The sequence below is a fragment of the Rhodnius prolixus genome, unplaced genomic scaffold, assembly GCF_049639745.1.
Source record: "Rhodnius prolixus isolate KJV_2025 unplaced genomic scaffold, Rpr scaffold_7, whole genome shotgun sequence".
Lineage (NCBI taxonomy): Eukaryota > Metazoa > Arthropoda > Insecta > Hemiptera > Reduviidae > Rhodnius > Rhodnius prolixus.
In genome coordinates this window covers 339,398-360,925 of record NW_027411582.1, presented here as the reverse complement: position 1 = coordinate 360,925, position 21,528 = coordinate 339,398, and the positions used below count along the sequence as shown (strand labels likewise).

The window sequence follows — 21,528 nt, the reverse complement described above, 5'->3', positions numbered from 1 at the left end:
GCGATTTGGCAATTACGGCGGTCAACGAAGTGCCAGAAAGTTATTGTTAAAAATGAGATTTTTACTATCCTGAAAAATGATACGAACCTTCTTCCGATGTCAAATCGTATTTATAACATTCAGTTAAATTTACGCCAATTTAACTTTTTTTATCCCCACCTTTAAATAAATATATTTCATTTATATGTTTATCTGAAGAAGGTCCAAGAAAAATTGTCTTCAACTGGAAAATCAGAAATAATTGAAAAGATGAGCTCATGTGAACTATCTCGGAAAGGAAATTGAAAGGAGTTAGACAGGCCTCTAACTCCATAATTCAACAATGCAATGTTATTATCTAAAAAAAATTCTTGAGAGTCATAACCTTGGAAATTTGTTGCCTCTTAAACTGTTATAAAGGTTAAATATTCTAAACTCAAATATTTTGGAATTACTTACCCCCCGCACCAATTCAAAAATTAAAGACTCCCGTCAACTTAAATAGCAAATATTTTAATTTTATTGCAACCAAAATAAATTGTAATAACTTTACTTCAGATTTTAGTTTATTCTAGTATCCGTTTTTTAATTTTAATTTATTAATTAATTAATTTATTTATTTTTGATAAGCATTATCGCAATGCTGGCCCACGTTAGCATGACAGAAGAATGCCAGCGAGAGTCATACAAAGAGAAAACACTATTTCTAAAAGAAAGTACTTTTTTTAAAGCAAGTACCTACCGCCAGAACGAAAATTCAGTATTCAAACTTGTGTGATCGTTGTTAAGAGATAGTTATGAGTGTGTAGAATTTTAAAATGTAGGGAATGTCCAGGAATCAGAATCAGTATGATGAAAACAGAGAAGGGCCGTATTGGAGGGACACAAACCTCTAACAGATGGCTTATTTGCTTATGTTACAGAAACGTTCCTTACAGTCGGCCCTTCAACAGTTTATCCTTAAGGATTCCAAGCGCTCTGAGCAAGCACAACTTCAAGAATCTCAGCAAGTTCAAGTCCAGGATTCCCCGCAACAAGAACCGCCAGTAGGCTACCAGCAAGTCTTGCCCTTGTTTAATGTGCAGAACATAAAGCCCACGACGTTTCGCCCACCAATAGCACATAGATTTGCAGCGCCACGGTTAACAATACCTGAAGCTCTGCCACAACCGTCCCAACCAACTCAACAACCCCAACCTCAAACTGATGTAGAGATACAAGCATCCGTGACGCTGACCCCAGAACCACTGGTTTTGTCCCAGCCCTTCGTGGTGGCACCAAACTACTACTCAGGCTGGGCACCACACAGCTACATCCCTTCACAGCAGCCCTACTTGGCCACCTTCCCGCCGCAAGCCCTGCAGTACCAAGCGCAAGCTCCTCAATACCAACCTCAAGCTCCTCAGTACCAACCTCAAGCCCTGCAGTACCAACCACAGGAATCCTATCGTTCTGCCTCTCACAGACGAGCTTACAATTCTTTCCCCTTATACTAACCTATCTAACTTGTAGGTGTGCTTTAGGCCAAATCATTCAGGTTATTCACTAATTCCAGCTTATTGTAAATAATGTATAAAAAGAAAGACTTTAGAGAGATGCCAGATTTCTTCACTGTACATATTGCCAAATTCGTTAAACTATGTGTGGATAAATAAAAGTTGGACACCAGTATTGAATGCAATTATAAATAAATATGAATAACACAAATGTACATAAAACAATTTATTTTTTTTTTAAATGTTTTTAAATGTAAACAAATTTGTTTTTGAATATTTGGTCACCAGAAGTGAGTAAAGTGTTATTCTTGTGATTTAATTGATGTAATTAAAAAGAAATTTTACAAAGTTAATGGTGTAGTTACTTATAATACCTGGACCGAGATTGCATAAAGAAGCTGGCATTATTGCGCCATGAGATGTGGAAGCGTGGGAAAGAAATAATATCTAAGGTCCAAGTTGCGGAATTAGTTGCAACTCTTTACAAACCTCAGCACTTTAGTAGGTTGCCCAGTTGTAGAAATTGTAGTGAAAGATAATGTTTTTAACTACGCACCAACCTGTAATTAGCGTTTTGGAAGATGATTTGGTCATACATAAGGCGAGGTATATGAGGTCATATTTGAGGTCAGGTAGCTGCATAGAAAGATTTTTAAGGACGTCATATTGACATACTATATCATTGGTCTCCCCACTCTGCTCACCTTGTTTCAGCTTTAATTTAGCATTAGCATTATTTTATTAAGAAAGTGGTGGAGGAAATGCATGACTGTAAAATTTAGTTACGACAGTCGAGAATACGAAGTGGTATGTGTTGCAGTCGAAGCTGAACTGCGAAGTGCTGAGCGAAGACCTGGCTTTTGAGGCGCGATGGGCGGTGGCCGGAGACAGCGTGGTCATCCAGCTGGTCGCCAAATTGGGTCAGTACCTTGATCTCTTCCGGCAGCCTATTGATCCACTGCCTCATCTAATTCAATGCTGTAGTTCTCACACCCTCCTCACCTCACCTGCATCATGTGTCACACAAGATTTCATTTAATTCATTACTTATTTTCTACCATTACTCCGATCTTCATTAGTTCTGTTGCTGTGTCTGATCACTAGTGTTCACCAATACACATAAGTTCTCCAGTACTAGTTCGAGGAGCTTCCTCTTCTGCTGGATAATTTGGATAAAGAATACACCTTCCCTTATTTGTAACCCATGACTCTTTGGGAAACATGGGCTGTCCTTACTCCGCCCCAAGAGAGTTGTATGAAATTATAGGAGGGTCACCCGATCTCCTATGCACCCTTTACCGCAAAGGTAATATATTTAAAAATTTACCCCAAATGTAAAACGTTGGAAATATTGTAAGAAAGGTGGTCATCAAATAAATATAATATTCTTACTAATGTAAGAATTAGAGGTCACCCTCTAATTCTGGTTACCACCAATTTCTCTAGAAAAATCGCAAGAATCGGGGTGCCGGCAAATAATCGGCGCAATGTCCAACTTTGTATAAATTTCTAGATTGAATATATTAGGCTTTTCCATTCTAACCTGTATGTATGACGAATTTCGAAAGGTGTAGAAAAACAACTATAGAAAATGATTTAAGCGAAAGGAATGGAAACTGGACGAGGATTACGATTGGCAGAGAGTCAGAGTGATGTTTAAATAAAAGTCCAGATGAGAGATTATAAGAGATGAACTGGCAAAGGGAAGTTGCTATGGAGCAGGTTGTATTGGATTGGCATTAGAGGAGAGATCAGTGCCGCTGCACCACTGGCCAACTTTCAGTTCTCTGCGACCTTCATGAGGTCGCTGTTCCCCCATCCTTATCCACCTGGGGGAACTCTCCTGCAAGTCTAAAACATTGTCTGCTTCCAGCAATGCTTTGAAATTGAGGTCATAATCTGTACAAATTGGAGGCAAAACTCTCTTCCAGAAGGTTATAAAATCACTTTCCACAAGTGAAATTCTAGATGTAAGAGAGGTAGAATTTAGAATATTTTTACTATGGTCCACGAACCATTTGAAAGAGTATTTGTAACAGTCGACATAGCCAAATAAAGGAAATTTAATATTATAAAAGATACATTAAGAGTAATTGGGAAGTGTATTTTTCACTACCTGCGAAGGGGCTAAAGAACTTTATAATGCATTACGTCATTATGGAGGACAATAGTTCCTGTAACAAATGGGGAACGCTTTAAATGAGTGTTTGCTCTCTTTCTAGGCTCGCAGAAGGGGACGAGCCAGCTCCTCTATGTTAACTGTCGCAGCGTTAGGTAATGTTAGTCAAATTGACAAAGCTAATGGTTGTTTGATGTTTTATTCCCACAAATAGAGGCTGGCTTCATCATAAAATTGTGAATGATAGACATGGTCGGCACGAGCTGAACAACCGTAACTGTTCGCTTTGACATCCTAATCTAAAGACGTTTACGCAGTAGTAAATAAATAGCAGCTGACGGGAGAAAAGTCTAAACTCATTTAGCTAGGTTGGCGCGCCACTAAGCAGCTTACTTCTTAAATACGCTACTGAGTGATCAAAGTTCTCCTCAATTGGTTGACCATCTTCTGTGCGGGGGTAGAGGTCTCTTTCCGGCAAGTAAACAGTTGACACCCGGGCGGTACATGGGCCCCCACGCATTACTTGCTGCAAACGGTCATTGTTGTTATTTACTTATTTATTTATTGTTTTTGTGGTCTTGTTTGCACATTAACTCGGTCTACAGGAAACAGCACATTAACCTCATTGTTGTTTAGTTCAATATAATTTTCTTCGCAATTTTTGAAATTTCAGTCCAATGATGTTCCAGAGGCTTTCTGAATGCAGCACATTGAGAACATAAATAATAAAAAAAATGCAAATAACAAAAAAAAAAAATCATATCAAGTTAAAGCGCTTGATCTGATGCAAAAATTATCTAATTACTGTGCAAACTAAGTAATGTTTGAATAGATCATTTGAGAATCTTTTCAGAAATTCCAGGCAGTTTTCAGAGAGTGGAACATTAAAATACATATACAGACGCATACCACACACACACACGCACGCACGCACACATGTGTACTATACCAGTTTTTAAAATAATCTAAAAATGATACGTTGATGGGAATTAATACAAGGCCTTCTTATTTAAGCTGAAAGGGTTTGCGTTAATGTCTGAGGAGTCTTTAATCAGTCCAACTGACAAACAGACTTTCCCAAGAATTCTTAAGATCTAAAATTATAACTGAGTAATGATTCATTTTTTAACCTTATTAAATCACTATTACTTTAACTTCATAACACATACTGAGCAATGTCTAGAGATGTTGAGGGAGGTCAGGTGTTTGGGGGCGAAGATGTATCCAACAGGTGTGTCAGCACCTCGGCCCAATTAGAGCATGCACACACGCAAGAGTAGTTAGTTCTTATTATGCTGGTTGGCAACACTGAGACTCATTTTAGTTAAACTTTTGTTGTTTTTTTTCTTTTTTTTACCGTAGTTATTGTGGTTTAAGAATAATTCAGTTCTAGTAGCATGCTTCCCTTCAGACAAAGCTATTTCGAGAACCCTCGCAGAGTTCGAGAATTGACATGACTTTCACTTATCGCAATTCATTTATCTTGAAACCAGAGAACTTCTGACAAAAATAATCGCTAAAAACTAATTTTTTATTGTAAAGAGCCACTTCCGCTCACAATTTTCTTAAATTTAGAATTTTACCAGATTTCCACTGTATCTATCAATGAGTATTGGAATTACGGCCAGGTTTAAATTGTAAATCCAGAGTCGTTCTTATTTACTAAAATAACAGTTATAACCTTTGAAAAAGAATGGAATTGTCTCTTAGTTTGACCAGATTTCCGTAGTTTCATTTAATGAAACATATCTTTAAGACCAGGATGGAATATTAAATTCCAGGTCGTTCTAGTTTACTAAAGTACAAGTTATAACTTTTGGAAAAATATTGAATTTATCTTAGTTTGACCCGATTTCTGCTGTCTCTATAAATGAGATTTAGTATCATGACCAGGGTTGAAACATTAATCCCTGGACATAGTATTTTTACCAGGTTTGAACAGTAAATCTTAGGTGGTTCTAGTTTACGAAAATTCAAGTAAAAACCACAAGTAAATAAAACTGAAAACACGGAATTATCACTTAGTTTCGTCAGATTACCGCCGTTTCCGTCAATAATTCATGTATTATTGTCAGGGTTAAATAGTAAATTTCTGTTCGTTGTAATTCACTAAAATTTGTAAATATACGATAAAATAAAAAATAATCGTAAATATTTTAGGAAAATAAAGGATTGTCTCTTAGTTTTATCAGATTTCCGTTGTTTCCTTCTATGAGACGTTGAATTATTAATTGGAATAAATAGCACATTGATGTTCGTTCTAATTCACTTAAATACTAATAATAACTTTAGGAAAATACGGAACTGTCTCATATATTGACATTCCCATGGTATTATGCTTTAAATAGTACAATGCTGTTCTTTCTAATTTACTAAATAATCAGTTAAAACCTTCAGAAAAACTGGGAATTCCTTGTTAGTTAGACGAGATTGCCGCTGCTACTTTCACTGTGACCTAATACTGCAGCCACGGCTTAGTAGTACATACATGACAGGTCACTGTGACTCTTAGTAAACACCCCTAAAGTTTGGCTTTGATATGGCCGTACCAGCTACATAATTTTAGTAGGAGTGAAAGACGTTTTTTAAAGTCGGTATAAGGCAAAAATTAATGAGTTAGAACTTTATAGTAAATGAAAGTTGTGTGATTGTTCAAACTAAATAAAGTTTGATAAAGAACATGATTTTTATTTTATTTTTTGCTACAAAAGTTTATTTGGCTACCCAGAAACCGTAGTCTGCCGAAGTTAGATTCGAAAGTGTTGTGATTCAGAAATCCAAAAGATTTCTATGCAGACGTTGGCTAAGTTTTGAATGGCGCCAAACTCACAGTTAGAATGTTCACCTTGAACCAACATTCTTCTTGTGAGTTTAGAGCTATTGTCTACCAACAATGCGGTTGATTACCATCTAGCTTATAATTTAATCTTAGCTTATTCAAAGCCCTCAGTGCGCGTTCTCTATGTGACCGCTTGTTTTTCATATTTTTTATTAACCTAGCGTAAGCGGAGGTCTACCTCTTGCTTTCATCTTCGCTTTATCCATTGCGGCGTGCTGCAAATGGCGCTTGCTGAATTCTGCCGGTCTTTGATCTGTAAGAAGGTCCTTGGAAGAAAAAAATCTAAGAGCAGGCATTTGGACTTTATAATTAATTATTTGTATATTGCCTAATTTCTGCTTGTGTACAGAGGATGGTGAGTATATGTCATTCGGACTGTCTGGGGAGGACCACAAGAGCGTGATGGTTGGAGGAGATGTAGTGACCGCTTGGGTCGACCAGAACACATTGAATGGGTACGCCCATGACTACTATCTGGATTCGAAGTCGCAATGTGCTGGCACTAGAGGATCTTGTCCGGATTACAGGATTGAGGTTTGTTCTTCTAAGAAAACTCACTTGAACCAACAAACAACAAATTAGCTTTTTAATTTATTTCAATTTTTTTAATGTTTTCTAATACATTTCAATACAACATCGAGAGTGTGTATAAATAAATGATAACCACTAAATTATAGGCCAAAACATTTTTATAAATTCGAATAAATCTTTTGATAACCACATAATAATAATTGCAAAAATTAGGATTTTGTTAAAATGTCTTACTATGAAAATTTTGGAACAAAACGCGTTTACTAGAGTTCTTTCATGAAAAGTTAACTTGATCAATCAGATGGGATTAGAGAACCGGGTTGAAAAATTTCAACTGTAATTCTGGTACAACTGTAATTGCATTGCAAACCGTGTTCTTTGGTTTGTTGACTGGTAGAGGAAGTAGTCCATCCTGAACACACTTACAGAATCGCTCATTACTCTGAAATTTCACTTTAGGGTAGTCAAGCTTTTTCTACCTATCACCCACTTTTCTTTCCCTATTATTAGTAATAATTTTCAAAGTGCCCACTGGTTTCATAGTAACGGGATTTATAAAGTAGGGAAGTAATTTTACCAAATTTGTAAAACAGAGCTACAGCAAGTTAAAGTATGTAATCTCCTTAACAAAAACTTACTTTAGTTTTAAAAGTTAAGTGTAAGGATTAAACGACAAAAGATACACAAATCAGTAAGTACCCAACCTTTCATTCATAGAAAATCTATAAGCAAAACGCTGGACTTTAATTTTAGAAATATAATTTAATTTCTCATTTTCTTTCAGACTAAATTGAAGTTCTTATAGTTTGATCTATCTGTTTTTAAGGTTTTTGATGGAACTGTGTCTGACCATGTTTTTAATTAATGTTTAAATTTTCATTTGTTTTCCTCCTACCAATTATGGCGGTGTGTATGTGTGAGTTACTTCTGTAAGAAGGAAATTCAAAAGGAGATGACATTCACAATATTCAATTCGTTTATTTACTAACTATTTTAATTTGTTGTTTTGTTTCCTGCTTCTTTATATCTGCAGAATCTTCTATTAATTCTTATTAATTAGCCTATTAATATTAGCTTCTATAATTGGTGCTGAGGAGGCACTCATCGCTAAAAGAATAAACTTAAAAGCAATAAATTAAAATAACAAGCGTTAAATAGCAAGTAAAGATTTCATTGGATGATATAAAGAAGTGTGTGATTACAGTCGAACACAGAGAGCGTACGCCTGTTGAACGCAGCACTGGTGAACGGTTACTCCATCGTTACCTACCAGAGACCGCTGAAGGCCCATGACGGTCTGGACAGACCCATTCACACAAACATGAGCCAGCCGGTTATCTGGGCTGTCGGACCCCTCAATTCAAAGTCAGAAGTTTCTTATCACAGCATCACTTCCAAAGGTAACCTAAATTGATCTAATAAATATTGGCTGTAAGTGACCTAACCTAATTTTTATACCTATTTTGGCCAATTTACCGCATCTCAATCTAGTTGAATATTGTTCTTTGTACTGGTAAAGCACGTAAAACCGTTTTTACTTATCTTACTTCGCTCTCAATTTTTACTGCCTCGTACGAAACAATTCAATTCGATCAGGAAGTTTTCAATTTTGGACTTGACACTGTCGATTTTTTGTCGGCACTTCTCGAAAACGGTAAGGTATTACACCTTGAGTCTGATAGGATCAGCAAACCATCCTCAAGTAGTATGTGGTTAATAACATACATATAAGGGAAGGGATTAGCTATGTGGTTAGCATGCTGGACTCCCACGCGGAGGTCCCGGGTTCGAATCCAGCAGCTGACCCTTAGATTTTCTCTTCCTAGGAGCTTCTTACAGCTCACTGTCCGGTGATGGACAGTGTTGTCTGTAACGAGAGAACACTGTCCGGAGGCCGGCAGTGCACTGGAAAAAGCTCCAGGCGCTAATAACCTCAGCTGTTGATGCGCCAAAAAAAAAAAAAAAAAAAAAAAAAAAAAACATATATTACCCTCTTTCGCTGAAATGGAATCCTAGTGAGGTAAACTTCTTAATATTGGTAATTAATATTAATAAAAATACTGAATGTCGAGAAAGTAAATGACTTTCAGCAATTTACCTCTGATATCCAAAATGTTTTTTGGACTATTTTTTCTATAATATTTAGGGGTTCAGGGAATCCAAAGCTGCTTTTTAAAAGCATGGAATCAATAAATACACCTTAATTGCAAACCCGAGTTTGACTTAATTTTTATGGATAAAATGAAAAAATTAGCTTGCTCTAAGGAATCCGAAATTCTCTTCAATTTTAAAACTATTCTCTTCCGCTCATTATTATGTTTGCGATAATGTTTGTAAGAATTGTGGTTAAAAAATATCTTTTTTTAGATATATAGGGGGGGGCAATGAACCAATGGGTTATTATGCCCTCACATCCGTTCTTAGATTTGTGTAGAATGTAATTCTCCCACATATTAATCATTGCAAATAAACAATCGTAAACAATTTCATCAATTCCCAAAACTGCGACTAATTAGATGTTTGCTATTCATTCACAAACGGGAACTATCAATTGGCGGAGCTCAAGTGGTTCATGCACACTTTTTATAATTGTGTAAAAGTTAATTAGCAGTGCGCGGCTGGGACCTGACTTTGCGGCAGAGACCCAATACTTGTCTGCAGGAAGTTAGAGCGACTGCGGCGAGAGTGTTGCCAAGTGACGCGGTCTGGTTGCCCCAGTAGACAACTTGCACATCTCCTCAATCTCCACTTTCACTGTCTACATTGCTGTCGCTTTAGCTATTTGTATCGACACAAGGTTCTCCTCTTAACACGGACTCTTGTAAAGAGATCTGCTTGTGGCAAACCACTTTCTCTAGCCGCAATACCAGTACCATTCTAACCGACTAAATTTCTTCCAACTATAGTCGTGGCCCAAGTTAATAAAGACATCTTAGGTTGGGTTGGGCTAATGTTTGAATGTGGTTTTGATATTCCAAAATCGTCGCACTCCTTAATTAATTCAGTCCACTCTGTTCAACGAGGATGAAAAATATCAACAAACTATGATTATCAATAAACTGTGCTTTTACAGAATAGATGTCTGAGGTGTTTTTAAATATTGTTAGAATGTTTTTTCTTTATCCTTGTGCCCCTGATTTTGTGTAACGATCCTTTTATTATACACTTTTCCAAAAAAAAAGTGTGTCTACCCTTAAGAAAAATTACAGTTTTAAAAGTTAAGGGTTGATTAAACGCAAAAGGTACACAAATCAGCAAGTACCCAACACATCATTCATACTTCAGTTAGTAATTTCAGCCAGTTAGCACTTTATTTTAAATTAATTCCAAATTATTCTTCTGATTTATTATTTACTTGCAACTGTATTGTTACTTTTGTGATCAGTAATTACAGTAATAGAAAGTAGTGGGAGCGTTATGAGCTTGAATATGTTACCTTAAATGCGCCTTTTTCAGAATGAAATAAATCCATTTATATTTTGAGACTTTTAAGAACGTATTGGACCTGAGAAAAATTGTAGGTTAGCAAGGATGCCTGTTAAATTACACTATTACCTCCCTGTCATGACCTGTTATTTGGATGTAATGGTATTTCCTGCAGCAATTCTAAATCCCATTAGAAAAGAATTCCAAAGAATGGAGATTAGAATTCATCTATTTATGTCATTTGCACTCATATTTAATCTTTTATTTATTTTCTACACGAAAGTGGAAGTAATCTGTCATGACCATCACTGCAATTTATGAAATTATATGATTTCTGGAATTAAGTTAGGACCGGAAAACACGTTTTGAGTTCTATGACCACTTTTTGTATAACTAGTCAGTACGTAAGGCAAAGTATTGCAAAAAAAAAGGAAAACAGCAAAAGTGATGAATGTCTTCTTTGACTGTCTCGAGAATAGCAGAAACCTCGCACCAAAAAAACACTACCAATTTAAATTTAAAAATTCCCCTCTTAAAAAACCAGTTTTGATAAAAGGGGCACCGCTATAAATTACCTCTTCTGTATGTACAATTTTAACATCAATTTTAAATTAGGCTATAAAACGAATTAAGGAAATAACAAAAATAATAAATAAATAATGACAAATTAAAACTGTCCGGTAGGAGAGTTGTATAAGGGTTGATCGTCAAAAACTGCACGAAAAAGCGTGGGTGAAAAACGCCCAACTTTGACAATTTTTTTCTCTTTTTCTGTAAAAGATAGAATTCCCAAATTTTCTTTAAAAATAGAGCAAATCTTGCTTTATAACTGTATTTTTGTTTAACTACCCAGATTTTACAGATTTTGAGCAAATCATTGCCAAAAATAAACAAAAAAGCCTTTTTCAAAAATAGTTGTTGGTGTTACCTCTTTTGTAAACATAGCGCCTAAACGCGCGAACCGATTTTCATGAATGAGGTGTCAATCGATTTGGAATTTTATATAGATATGCCTTTTGGGGGTCTCGACGCTGTACATTGAATAGAAGAGAAGTTAGCCCCATGTATGTAAGGCCCTCTCCAAAATTATTATTACTCATTACTCTGTAAATCTTAGACCGAATGATAAAATTTGGCAGGATGAAAGGGATAGGGCTCTCTTGCGTAAAATTAAAGCGTCGTGCTTACTCTTACACTTACTAAGGGAAAGTATTGCAATCATTTAAAATAATCGTCCCATGATCCTATTTTCGTGAATGAAGTGCCATTTGGTTCAAAATTGTTTGTAGATTTGCATTTTAGAAGTCTCGCACTGTGCATCTTTGCCCCACGCGAGTAAGGCCTCCGTAAAACAATTAATACTAATAACTCTAGAAAATCTTAACCCGATTTTGATAAAAATTGGTACTTAGGGATAGTTAAAACTTCCCTGTATAACATTAAAGCGCCATCATGCTTTTACACTTACTAAGAGGAAGTGCTACAATCGTTCAAATTATGGACGTTTGAACTGATTTTAATAAATGAATTGTTTTTCATTTTGAAATCTTAGATTCGGTAGATACGGTTCTTTGGGGTCTCGATGGTATATATTTATGGCGGGAGTTGGCCCCACCTAAATAAAGCCACCTTTTAAACTGTTATTAATAATATCTCTGAAAATCTTCGCCCAACTTTGATCAAATTAAGCAAGAAGAAAAATTTAGTATACGTGACATTTGGCCCATCCTGCTCTTACACCTGCTGCGGGGAAGTGTTGCCGTATTCGCAGATTAAATTTTCTTTGCTTTTTTACGGAAAAGAACTGTAATTGCTAATAATGTTCAAAGAGACCCTTATGCTGGTCATTTTCAAACACAAAATATTTGTACAGCAAAGGGTAGCACCCATTTAATTTAGATTGATTGTAATAGGAAGTATTAAACTATTCTTGCTCTGGTTTGAAAAAAATGTTAATGAAAAATATAATTTTTTGACGTTAAAAATTAAAAATATATTTACCAACGTAGATACCGATTTTATTTTGTTTTTGTTTTTGGCATCTGATTTAAGTGCGAGTTTAGTGCAGCTGAAGCTCGGTTTAAGTTAATTAAACTGATTGGTACATTACTTTATCTCGTAGTTACGAGTTAAAAATAATATGTAATTAGTAATAGGTAATCTAGTTTATTGATATTAAATGTTAATGTAGTTTCCTTCAATAACATTCTTAATCTAGGTGTTCTCCTCACAATGTAATAGGAGTATTTGTTTAATATAAAATAGATATAGATTTTTATATTTTTATTCGGTTATAAAACTTCTTTACAAGTACTCAATTAAATAGACTAAAATAAATTAAAATATTAAAATTGATGAATTCTAATTGCAAATATTATTTGTTTGTTATTAACTGTGTATAATTTCTGCTCTCGTATTCTCCTGTATGACGAATTCATGACTGAAATTTTATTTTAACTTTGAAATTAGATTCATATATCACGGCAATAAAAGACCAACTCCAACTTTTCCTTTTTCTTTTTAATGTGTGAGTGAGTAAGAAGATTATTCAGAATAAAGATAAATTGAAAGATTAATTTGGAATAAAGTTAAAATGAAGTGCCTTTTTTAATACTAACAGTGATGATGAGATACATCTTTTATTATTCTAATAGAAAAATATTTATGGATGAAAAAAGGCTAGCACAAGGGTCTTGACATCTAATGCTTTCTAAAAAAATACGATGCTAGAAGAATAAATGAAATGTTGGGCATTTGCTGATTTGTGTACCTTTTGTCGTTTAATCAACCCTTTTACTTCTTTTTTAAAACCGTAAGTTTTTGTTAAGGGGATTAAAATATTTCCATTTTTAAGTTTGAGGAAATTATGCCCAACTTTACCGAACCATTTCAGATTTATTTTTGCAGAAATTTTCTTGAAAAAGATTTCTATAGATTTCTGTAAACTTGAAAAGCTAACTATGAGGGGGGGGGGGGGGGGGGGTACGGCAAAATTTACTTTTATTTATAACTTTCCTGCTGTATGTAGGAGTTCGGTGGAAAAGGGAGTCGGTACGAAGTGAAACGGAAGCGATGGTGGAGTGAGACGAGCTACAAACTGGGCTTCAAATATCAAAACAACTTTCTCTCGGGCAATTCCAGTGCATCTCTCTTAACATTCAGAACTTCCTTTTACTTTCTCTTACTCAATTATTTAGAATATTATGCTGATATTGTGAAAGTGATTTTTACAAATTGGTGTGTGTGTGGTCAGGATAACTATGGGGGGGGACGGAAATCGCGCAAAGTTTAAATTTGATTGAGAGTTTTGTTTTTTAAATTTGATATTTGGACTTGAGGCTACCATCGACTCGACAATCTAAACCATCTGATATCGCTAATTCACTGAATCGATTTACTAACATCCAAGTAAATATAAACTTAACGAAGTAGGTTGAGCAAGAATGCCATTAAACTGATTAAACAATGCAGCTTTTATCTCATTTTTCGCATAAATTGTTACAAAATTAATTTTGTAATACGCGGCAAGTCAGTGATGAGGGAATGTTTGACCAGATATTTTCATCACAATTTGTTTTTATAGTTTCTAATGGTGAGTATATCTTTGTTTTTTTCTGCTGAAAGAGAAATAGTTGTTAGTTATCCATGTAATTGTGTCAGATTTCTCATTTCTCTGTTTTAACCAGAAATAATGATGATGAGAACTTAAAATGCTTAACAAAGTTAGGTGCAAGTTCGCATGATTGCAATAATGGTGAATTCTCCAAGTCTAATAGTTTTCACCTGAAATATCGATTTGGAATGTTAGTGTTTGTCAGCAAAGTAGGTACATATCGCCGAAACAAAAAAATCACACTCGGCTGGAAGATTATAATCCCCCTCCAGAGGATACAATAGTAGCTTAGCAATCAAAGTCCCTTTTACCTGGAAGCACCATTTTCTGAATAGATTTTCCCTTTTTTTTTTAGTTAGTCTCGAAAATAATTCCAACGATTTCCTTGAAACTACGCACACATATTGTACTCAAGTACGTTTATTTGAAACATTTTTTGAAGAAAACTCTATTAAGGATACTTCTCTGAGTACCTTCTCTTTAAAAAACCAAAAATAGTTCACGATCCTGTGACCTGAATTTATATTCATTAAAGCCTAAATTTGGTGATAAAATTCAGATTCTGAAGCAAATTCTGCAACCTGCAGTACCACATTACTCAATGGATATTACCCTTTTCCGGGACTTTTTTGAAACTGTCTCTACCATTTCCTTTAAACTTTAAAATTGTGTAAGATTTTAAAATGGTGCACAATTTTTATTTCAGTTAACAGTTCAGTTATATATCTATCTTATAAATATCTCGATGAATTATTGAGCTGCAGAAATAAATATTACAAATAGAATTGTTTACCGATCTTTCGGTAAATTCATGGATATCCTCAGGATCCGTGTATAAAAATAAATATATTTATGTAGATAGAGTCACCAATACATGTATTAAAATTTTATTCCAATAATTTCCTAGGAGAATTGGAGTATTGGGCCAGTTGTGTGAAGGAACGTGCTAAACTTTCCTCCAAAACGCCATTTTAATATCAGCCAATAATTTAAATTTATTAAAGTCGTGAGTTTTCATACTACATTTTCCTATAAAAAATCAAATGTAAAGATCCATTTTGGTAGAAATGTGCGGGGCACTCTTGTTAGGACGCCTCGTTGGCCCAGAAAGTAAGAAGCATTTATTGAACAGGTTTTTGAAATGTCAAAAACCTGTCAGAGCCGAACTAGTGAGGGATCACTTTCTAGTACAAGTTTTGTTTCTGTTCTTGTCCGTCCTTGTGATCACTCAAACTCCACAACTCCCTTGACAAACTCCATGACTCCGTGGCCTCGCGCTGCTTGAGTTTTCGTAAAGGCGGCGTCCTGGACTGGATTCAGACACCATAGGATGGAGGACACAGACCAGCAGGACATTGATAGATGAGGCTGGTCCAATCCCTGAAGATAATAGTACGCCTTATTGACATATGAGTTGCGAACATTGAATTCGTTGGGATCAGCTTTTCTAGAAAAATTTGTATTAAGATATTGTTAGATGGGAAGATACAATACATTTTAAAATTCTCATATTAAATACATGTGTGAGTTAGACCTTGGATAGTAAAAGTAAGATAGAATTGTATATTGTAATTATATCTAAGAGATAGATAAATATCGATAACCTGACCCTTCAGAGGAAAACATATGTATGTATTTGTCTCCTTCCTCTGTAAGAAAACTAAAATGAAGTTTCTAAAGAAAAATGTTTATTGTTGAGAAAATATAAATTGAAAACGCTTAACTTGAATATAACAACACATAATGTAAACAATATAATGTAAGTTTGTCTGAAAAAGTGGTGGCATCAATTTATTTCTTTTGTTTTAGGAAACTTTATAGAAGTCATTTTGACAACACTCATCAACTACTTCGTTCTAGGTGTTCGTTATAGTAAAAAATATAGGATGGTACTAAATAAAAATTAACTTGAAATGAAGATTTATTTTACAAATAAGTTTTACGAATGTATAGTGCATCTAATTACTATTATGTAAGGGTTGGAACCGCAAGGTAGTGCTCTGTAACACGTTGCTCTCTAAACCTAGAACTAAATTATTATCATTTATTAAAATTTAATTATACGTATAACAAGATTGGAAGTACAATGTTGTCAGGTGATGTGTACTTGGATTTTGGACGTCCTCCCAAGTGGAACTGTCCGATACCGGAGGGCGACGCTACTGCTGATGCTTCCAGCACTGGCGAAGTCTCTTCCTATGAAGCATCGCCCACTAAAGTTAGGAGTCCACCTCAGGTAAGCTGTATAGGACATCTTTTTTATTTGTATCCGATTGTAATGCACTGCGACTTTCGAGATGTATTGTTACCTCTAGAACTTGGCGGCACCCTGAACGCCCCCTGCTGCCAAAGATATCTGAGAAATCTCAAGATATAAGAGTGTTTTGGAAGGTATACTTCCTCCAAAAACTGGCAACTTCCCAAGTAATTAAATTAGTCTTCCTTGGGCAATGCGACCGCCGTGTAAGGAGGTATCCTTCCATTCGTTTTTTCTCTAACACCTATGAATATTTATGATATTTAAGTTATTTTGTCAAAAATCGATATTTGATTGATCATGAGCCTTTGCTTTTTGAGCTTGTTAAGTTGGATGTGCGTTAATTATCTTAATTTAGATTAAAATATAGTAATTTTATTTTAGTCTTTTCCTTTTTTTTATTATTTTTCTGATTTAATAATTATTAAATTCTAATGTTAAATTGTAAGTGCATGTAAAATTGCAAACCTCTGCAAAATTCGGCTGCGCCAGCGGTGGTGCTTTGTACACAGTAAAAACCAGCATTTATAACTAATGTTCACCGTAAAAATTGTTATTTAATAGTTGATAAAAATGGAAGCTCCCAGATATTAGTTATTCCTTGTTATTTCAATTGTAACTTCTGGACAGATAATATCTTCCCTAAGCTGTGGAATTTTGTGCTACAAGGTACTAATAAGAATATAATACTAAGTGACAATTTTAACATAAGAATAGGAATTCACAAGCTCTTTCGAAGACCTCTCCATTGATAACGATAAATACAACTTAGGAAGTTAAAAGACCTCACCCTGGACAGTAATAGCTTTTATTAATTTTGGGAATTATGCTATAACTTTCCTAAACGGCCGTATGTGATTTGATTGTGAGGGTCGGACATTCTTCGACACACGGCTTCATCGGTCATACATCTTTGTTGTGCAATCAATTTGCATTCAAATTTAAAGTTATACCTAAAATTAAAAATTTTAAATTTCTGAACTTTTCTCAGACCTACCGTAAGTGGATTAGTTAATTGCGTTAAGGACTCTTAAACAATTTAGGTAGAGGTTTAAAATTAATTAATTCGTATGCGGTAATCAAGTAGATTGGATTTCTTGAATAAAACATTTTTAACACCTTTTAAATCCGTGACAAACCATGTTTTTCACGCTGAACTCCAGCTTTCCTATTAAGCGTTAGATTTATCCTTTACCACTGATAAGCTAAATTTGTAATTAACAATGCAAGGGAAACAATACGTCAGGCAAAACTCCCATTTGAGTGACAGAGGTTTAAATATTTGTCATTCCGCCTCTCTTATTCATATATATATTAAAGGTAAAGTTTTACGGCAAAATTAGACCTAAACCGAGTGAAATCGCCCTCAGCCATCACATGTAGTTCCCTAAAAGCTAAATGTGGTGTTTATCACAGTGTTATACGCTTATAACATGTTATGCTGCACAAATCTGTTTTTCTTCAAAAATTATTTGCAATTAAGCAGCAACGTTAGAGTTTGCTATACTAGTAGCAAGTAATCAAGCATTTTGCTTGATGTTGCAGCGAACCACAGAGGCCCCAGTCTACAAGGTACCACCACCTCCATCGCCAGCACCCACAAATGGTGCCTGGGAGATCCCGGCTATCCAGTGTAACGAACCGGAAGATGGAGTCTTCTACGCCCAAATGGGACCCACCGGAGGTAAAAGAGGGTACCCGGCCATTACAGGTAATTTCATTTCTTGCTAAATATTATTTATTAAAATAGAAACAGTACCTTGAGTGGAGCCTAAGCTCTTCTACCAATGAATTAACCAGGATCCTGACCTCCTCACAGTTAATTAATCGATTTAGCTATCTTCCGAGACATAGCTCAATCTAGCGAATATGTTGCTCTACATCAGGGGTCATTCATGGCTTTTTATTGGAACGAATAAAATTTCATAGAATTTCCTCTGTTTTCATTTCCTCAACAACGATCCTCTCTAGTGTACAGTGGAGTAAGAGATTTATATTCCAGGACACGTTGGATGGGGGATATCCTATTACATTAATGGACTGCTGATTCCTGAAATACATGTCGTCAGAGGTCGCACTTATACTTTCGTCGTGGAAGGCGGTAAGGACGCGAATGTGCCGGCAAAGTTTCATCCGTTCTACATAACGGATGACCCTGTTGGAGGTTACCAATATAAAACTCCAGAAGAGAAACGGGTAATTTTACATTGCCACTTTCAGTTTATCTGAGAAAGTTTTATTCCAAGCACTGGAGCTGGATCAGATTTTGTTTGTTGTTTGCAGAAAGTAAACATTTATGCTGGAGCAGAGTTAAATAAGCACGGCGAAGTGGTGCCGACAGGTCTGGGCAGGCTTTGCAATTGGACCCCTGATCCAGAACAGCCGATGGCCGATGAGTACGCGTCCTTTGGCGCCTATCAGAGAACATTGACTCTAGTTTGTGACCACGGGGAACCAGCGGTGGTGCAGTGGACACCTGATAAAGACACTCCTGATACTGTATACTATCAGGTAAGATTCTGCAATAAATTTACTGTTTAATCTCAACATTATTATATAATATTAACATACTTTATACGTTTCCTTTCAGTGTTTTTCCCATCGTTATCTCGGTTGGAAAATTCACGTCCATGATCGCTGTGACCAGCCCACTGCCGCTGGATCCGAGCCAGTACCAAGCGTTTTACTTCCGCAACCCGTTCAAGACCAACTTCAAGCAAAACCAAGCCTAATTGTGACTACACGGGTGAAACCAGATTTTCCCTCTCAGTCAATAATCGATACAAAAGCAAAGAATTTTACCAAAGTTAATTTTCCATATGAAATTCTTAAGCCCGCATACAATGTAAAACGACCCAACATCTCTGAGGAGCACATAATACCAGTAAAAGAGGATGTGCAAGACATCCCCCACTCTTCAACTACTCACAAGGCTGCAAATCTAACAATGATCTCGCCTACAGCAATGCCTCTGATAAAGGGTATACCGTTCAGAAATAGTTTTGGTAATGGAAACGGAAGGCCAGCCACCAGGCGGCCTGTATTAATGATACGCCGGCCTCTTCAGCCAATGATGAAACCCCCACAACCCATCACATTGATGAATCGCCCGTCTATGGTTCATGCATCGTCTTCGCAAACTCGGCCAGTGATTGTGAAAAAGCCTTTAATAAGGATTCCACAGAGACCGATGATGATGATGCAAGGTGCACCAGTAAGACCACTAATGCCGCAACAAGCTTCGCTGATGCCAAATAGAGCGCCAATGAAAGCTGTATATGTCCACAAATTCAAGAAACCCAGCCAACAATCTTATATCTCATCCTTGCCTGAGAAAACAAAACACAAAATACAACCCTCACAGATGATCAGCCAGAACGCTGAAGAACTTACAACTAAACTGCCAATCGCAGTGAATACAGGATTTAATCCCGGTTCGTTGGTGATCGAAAGTGGCTTTAAGCCTATAATACAAACGCCTCATGCGGAAGAAAGGCTGTCCGATGTAGAGTACGAGGAAGGAAACGAAGGTGTAATCAACATGGATAGTGGGGAGGAACAAAAATCGCATACAGAAATGTTTGAGCCAATGTTTATACCATCACCTTTGGATAGCAATTCCAAACATACAAAGAAGGCCACAACTGAGCCTCTAAAGAAAATCAGAAAGCCTTATCGTCATATAATTGTAAGGAGGCCAATCTATACTGATGAACCTTTATTCAGGTCTGAACCGGATCTAGATGAGACAACCAACGACAAGGTGGAATCGTACTTCATATCACCCACCAGAACTACGTTTAGTGTGGTAGCTTACGACGGCAAGTCTGAGGCTGAAGGCAAACGACCACCAATACCAGATAACCACAGGCCTGCTCCCGTAGATGCTGATGAGTCTAAGAGTTCGTCTCAGTTTGATCCATTTATAGGAGACAAACTTCCTTCAGCATCGAACCAGGTATCCAGCGATATTCGCAGGATAAATTTACAACCTGAAGCTTTGGCACTAATTGAAAAAAAAATAGACAGTAAAGAGAATTTGAAGGAGGTAGCTTCGTTAGGGGAGCCATCTGAAGTAGAAGTAGTGACTGTGATAAACATGTCTAAGGAAGAGAGACGCCAGAGACGAGCGGCCCACCACGAGCCAGGCCATTTTCAGCAGCACGACAACCGTACCGGGCCACCAGAGCAGGCTCAGACCAACGGCGGGGGCAGCATCACAGCAAATCTGCTTCTACCTACAGTAATGGCAATATTAGCTAAATATCTGCGAACCTAACCATCCCGCCAGGACAACCAAACTGGACCGCCTGAGACCAAGCTACTCTACCTCTCTAATAGAGTCCTTCTTCTTTCAATTTCCGAACATTTGATAAATATCTGTGAAACTCACATTTCCACGCAGAGTACAAAGTGATTTCAGGTGTTCCAAGTGATAAACAATCAAAAGTACTGCTTCTTTTATTCTCTTGCCAAATTTTATTATTTTTATTTACTTTACGAACATGTAAATATTTCATTTTATTTATTTTTTGTAATAACATTATTTAAATTCTTGTAGAAAGTGGATCTAGTGAGTAAAAAGCCAAAATAAGAGATGTGAAACACTTGTAATCACATGTTTTGGCTCAAGTAGTACCTTATAATTTTGCTCTGAAATCAATAACAAATAAAGTTTATTTTTATTAGCATTTTTTTTTTTTTTTTAAGGGAGAGAGAGAGAGAGAGTATATTGGAGATAATGATTGAGAGTGATGTCATTGAGAAGGATAAAACTGAAGCCGGTCAGAAAAACTAAAACTGGTACTATAAATATAATCATCCACCTTATTAATCTATTAAAGATTTTAAGAACAAGTTTTGTCTGTGAATCTGAATTTTCCAACCTTAAGGATCACAAATGTTGCAAAAGTCAGATTTCATTGAACCCTTCTTGCACTAAATAATATTAGATAGAATATGATATTAAAATGAAGTACCTAGCCTTCCAATATCATTCGATGACAAAATTAATTATGACCAAACCAAAGTGAGTCTATCTTTAAAATTCCTCATTCAAATCACGGCACACTTATTCTAATAATTTCCATTAAAATCATTAACTTGTCGCCGTTTTTAAAATTCCCGAAGGCGAGATTTCTCGGGAACTTTTGATATTTCCTTAAAAAGCAGGTTTAATTTTTAAAACTACGAATCTAAAACAAAGCAGTGGTCATAATCTTTCTTTTATTTAACATAATATTGTGCAAAAAGTTTTGTATTTATATA

General features: G+C 35.9%; 1 protein-coding gene across 2 annotated transcripts in view; it reads left to right on the top strand.

Annotated features, from left to right (window-relative positions):
- Positions 1–20,709, top strand: part of Skel (DM13 and DOMON_DOH domain-containing protein skeletor) — a 41,950-nt gene extending 21,241 nt beyond the window's left edge. The window contains exons 8-15 of one of the 2 annotated variants that reach the window (XM_074113181.1): positions 2,296–2,395; positions 6,783–6,967; positions 8,169–8,364; positions 16,100–16,239; positions 17,806–17,971; positions 18,263–18,456; positions 18,544–18,771; positions 18,851–20,709. In XM_074113181.1, the coding sequence (XP_073969282.1) occupies positions 2,296–2,395; positions 6,783–6,967; positions 8,169–8,364; positions 16,100–16,239; positions 17,806–17,971; positions 18,263–18,456; positions 18,544–18,771; positions 18,851–20,539 (2,898 nt within the window). In that variant the 3' untranslated portion in view covers positions 20,540–20,709. Of the gene's footprint in view, positions 1–902; positions 1,829–2,295; positions 2,396–6,782; positions 6,968–8,168; positions 8,365–16,099; positions 16,240–17,805; positions 17,972–18,262; positions 18,457–18,543; positions 18,772–18,850 lie in introns of those variants that run through there. The other variant, XM_074113182.1, reaches the window with a different exon arrangement.
- The last annotated feature ends 819 nt before the right edge of the window (positions 20,710–21,528 follow it).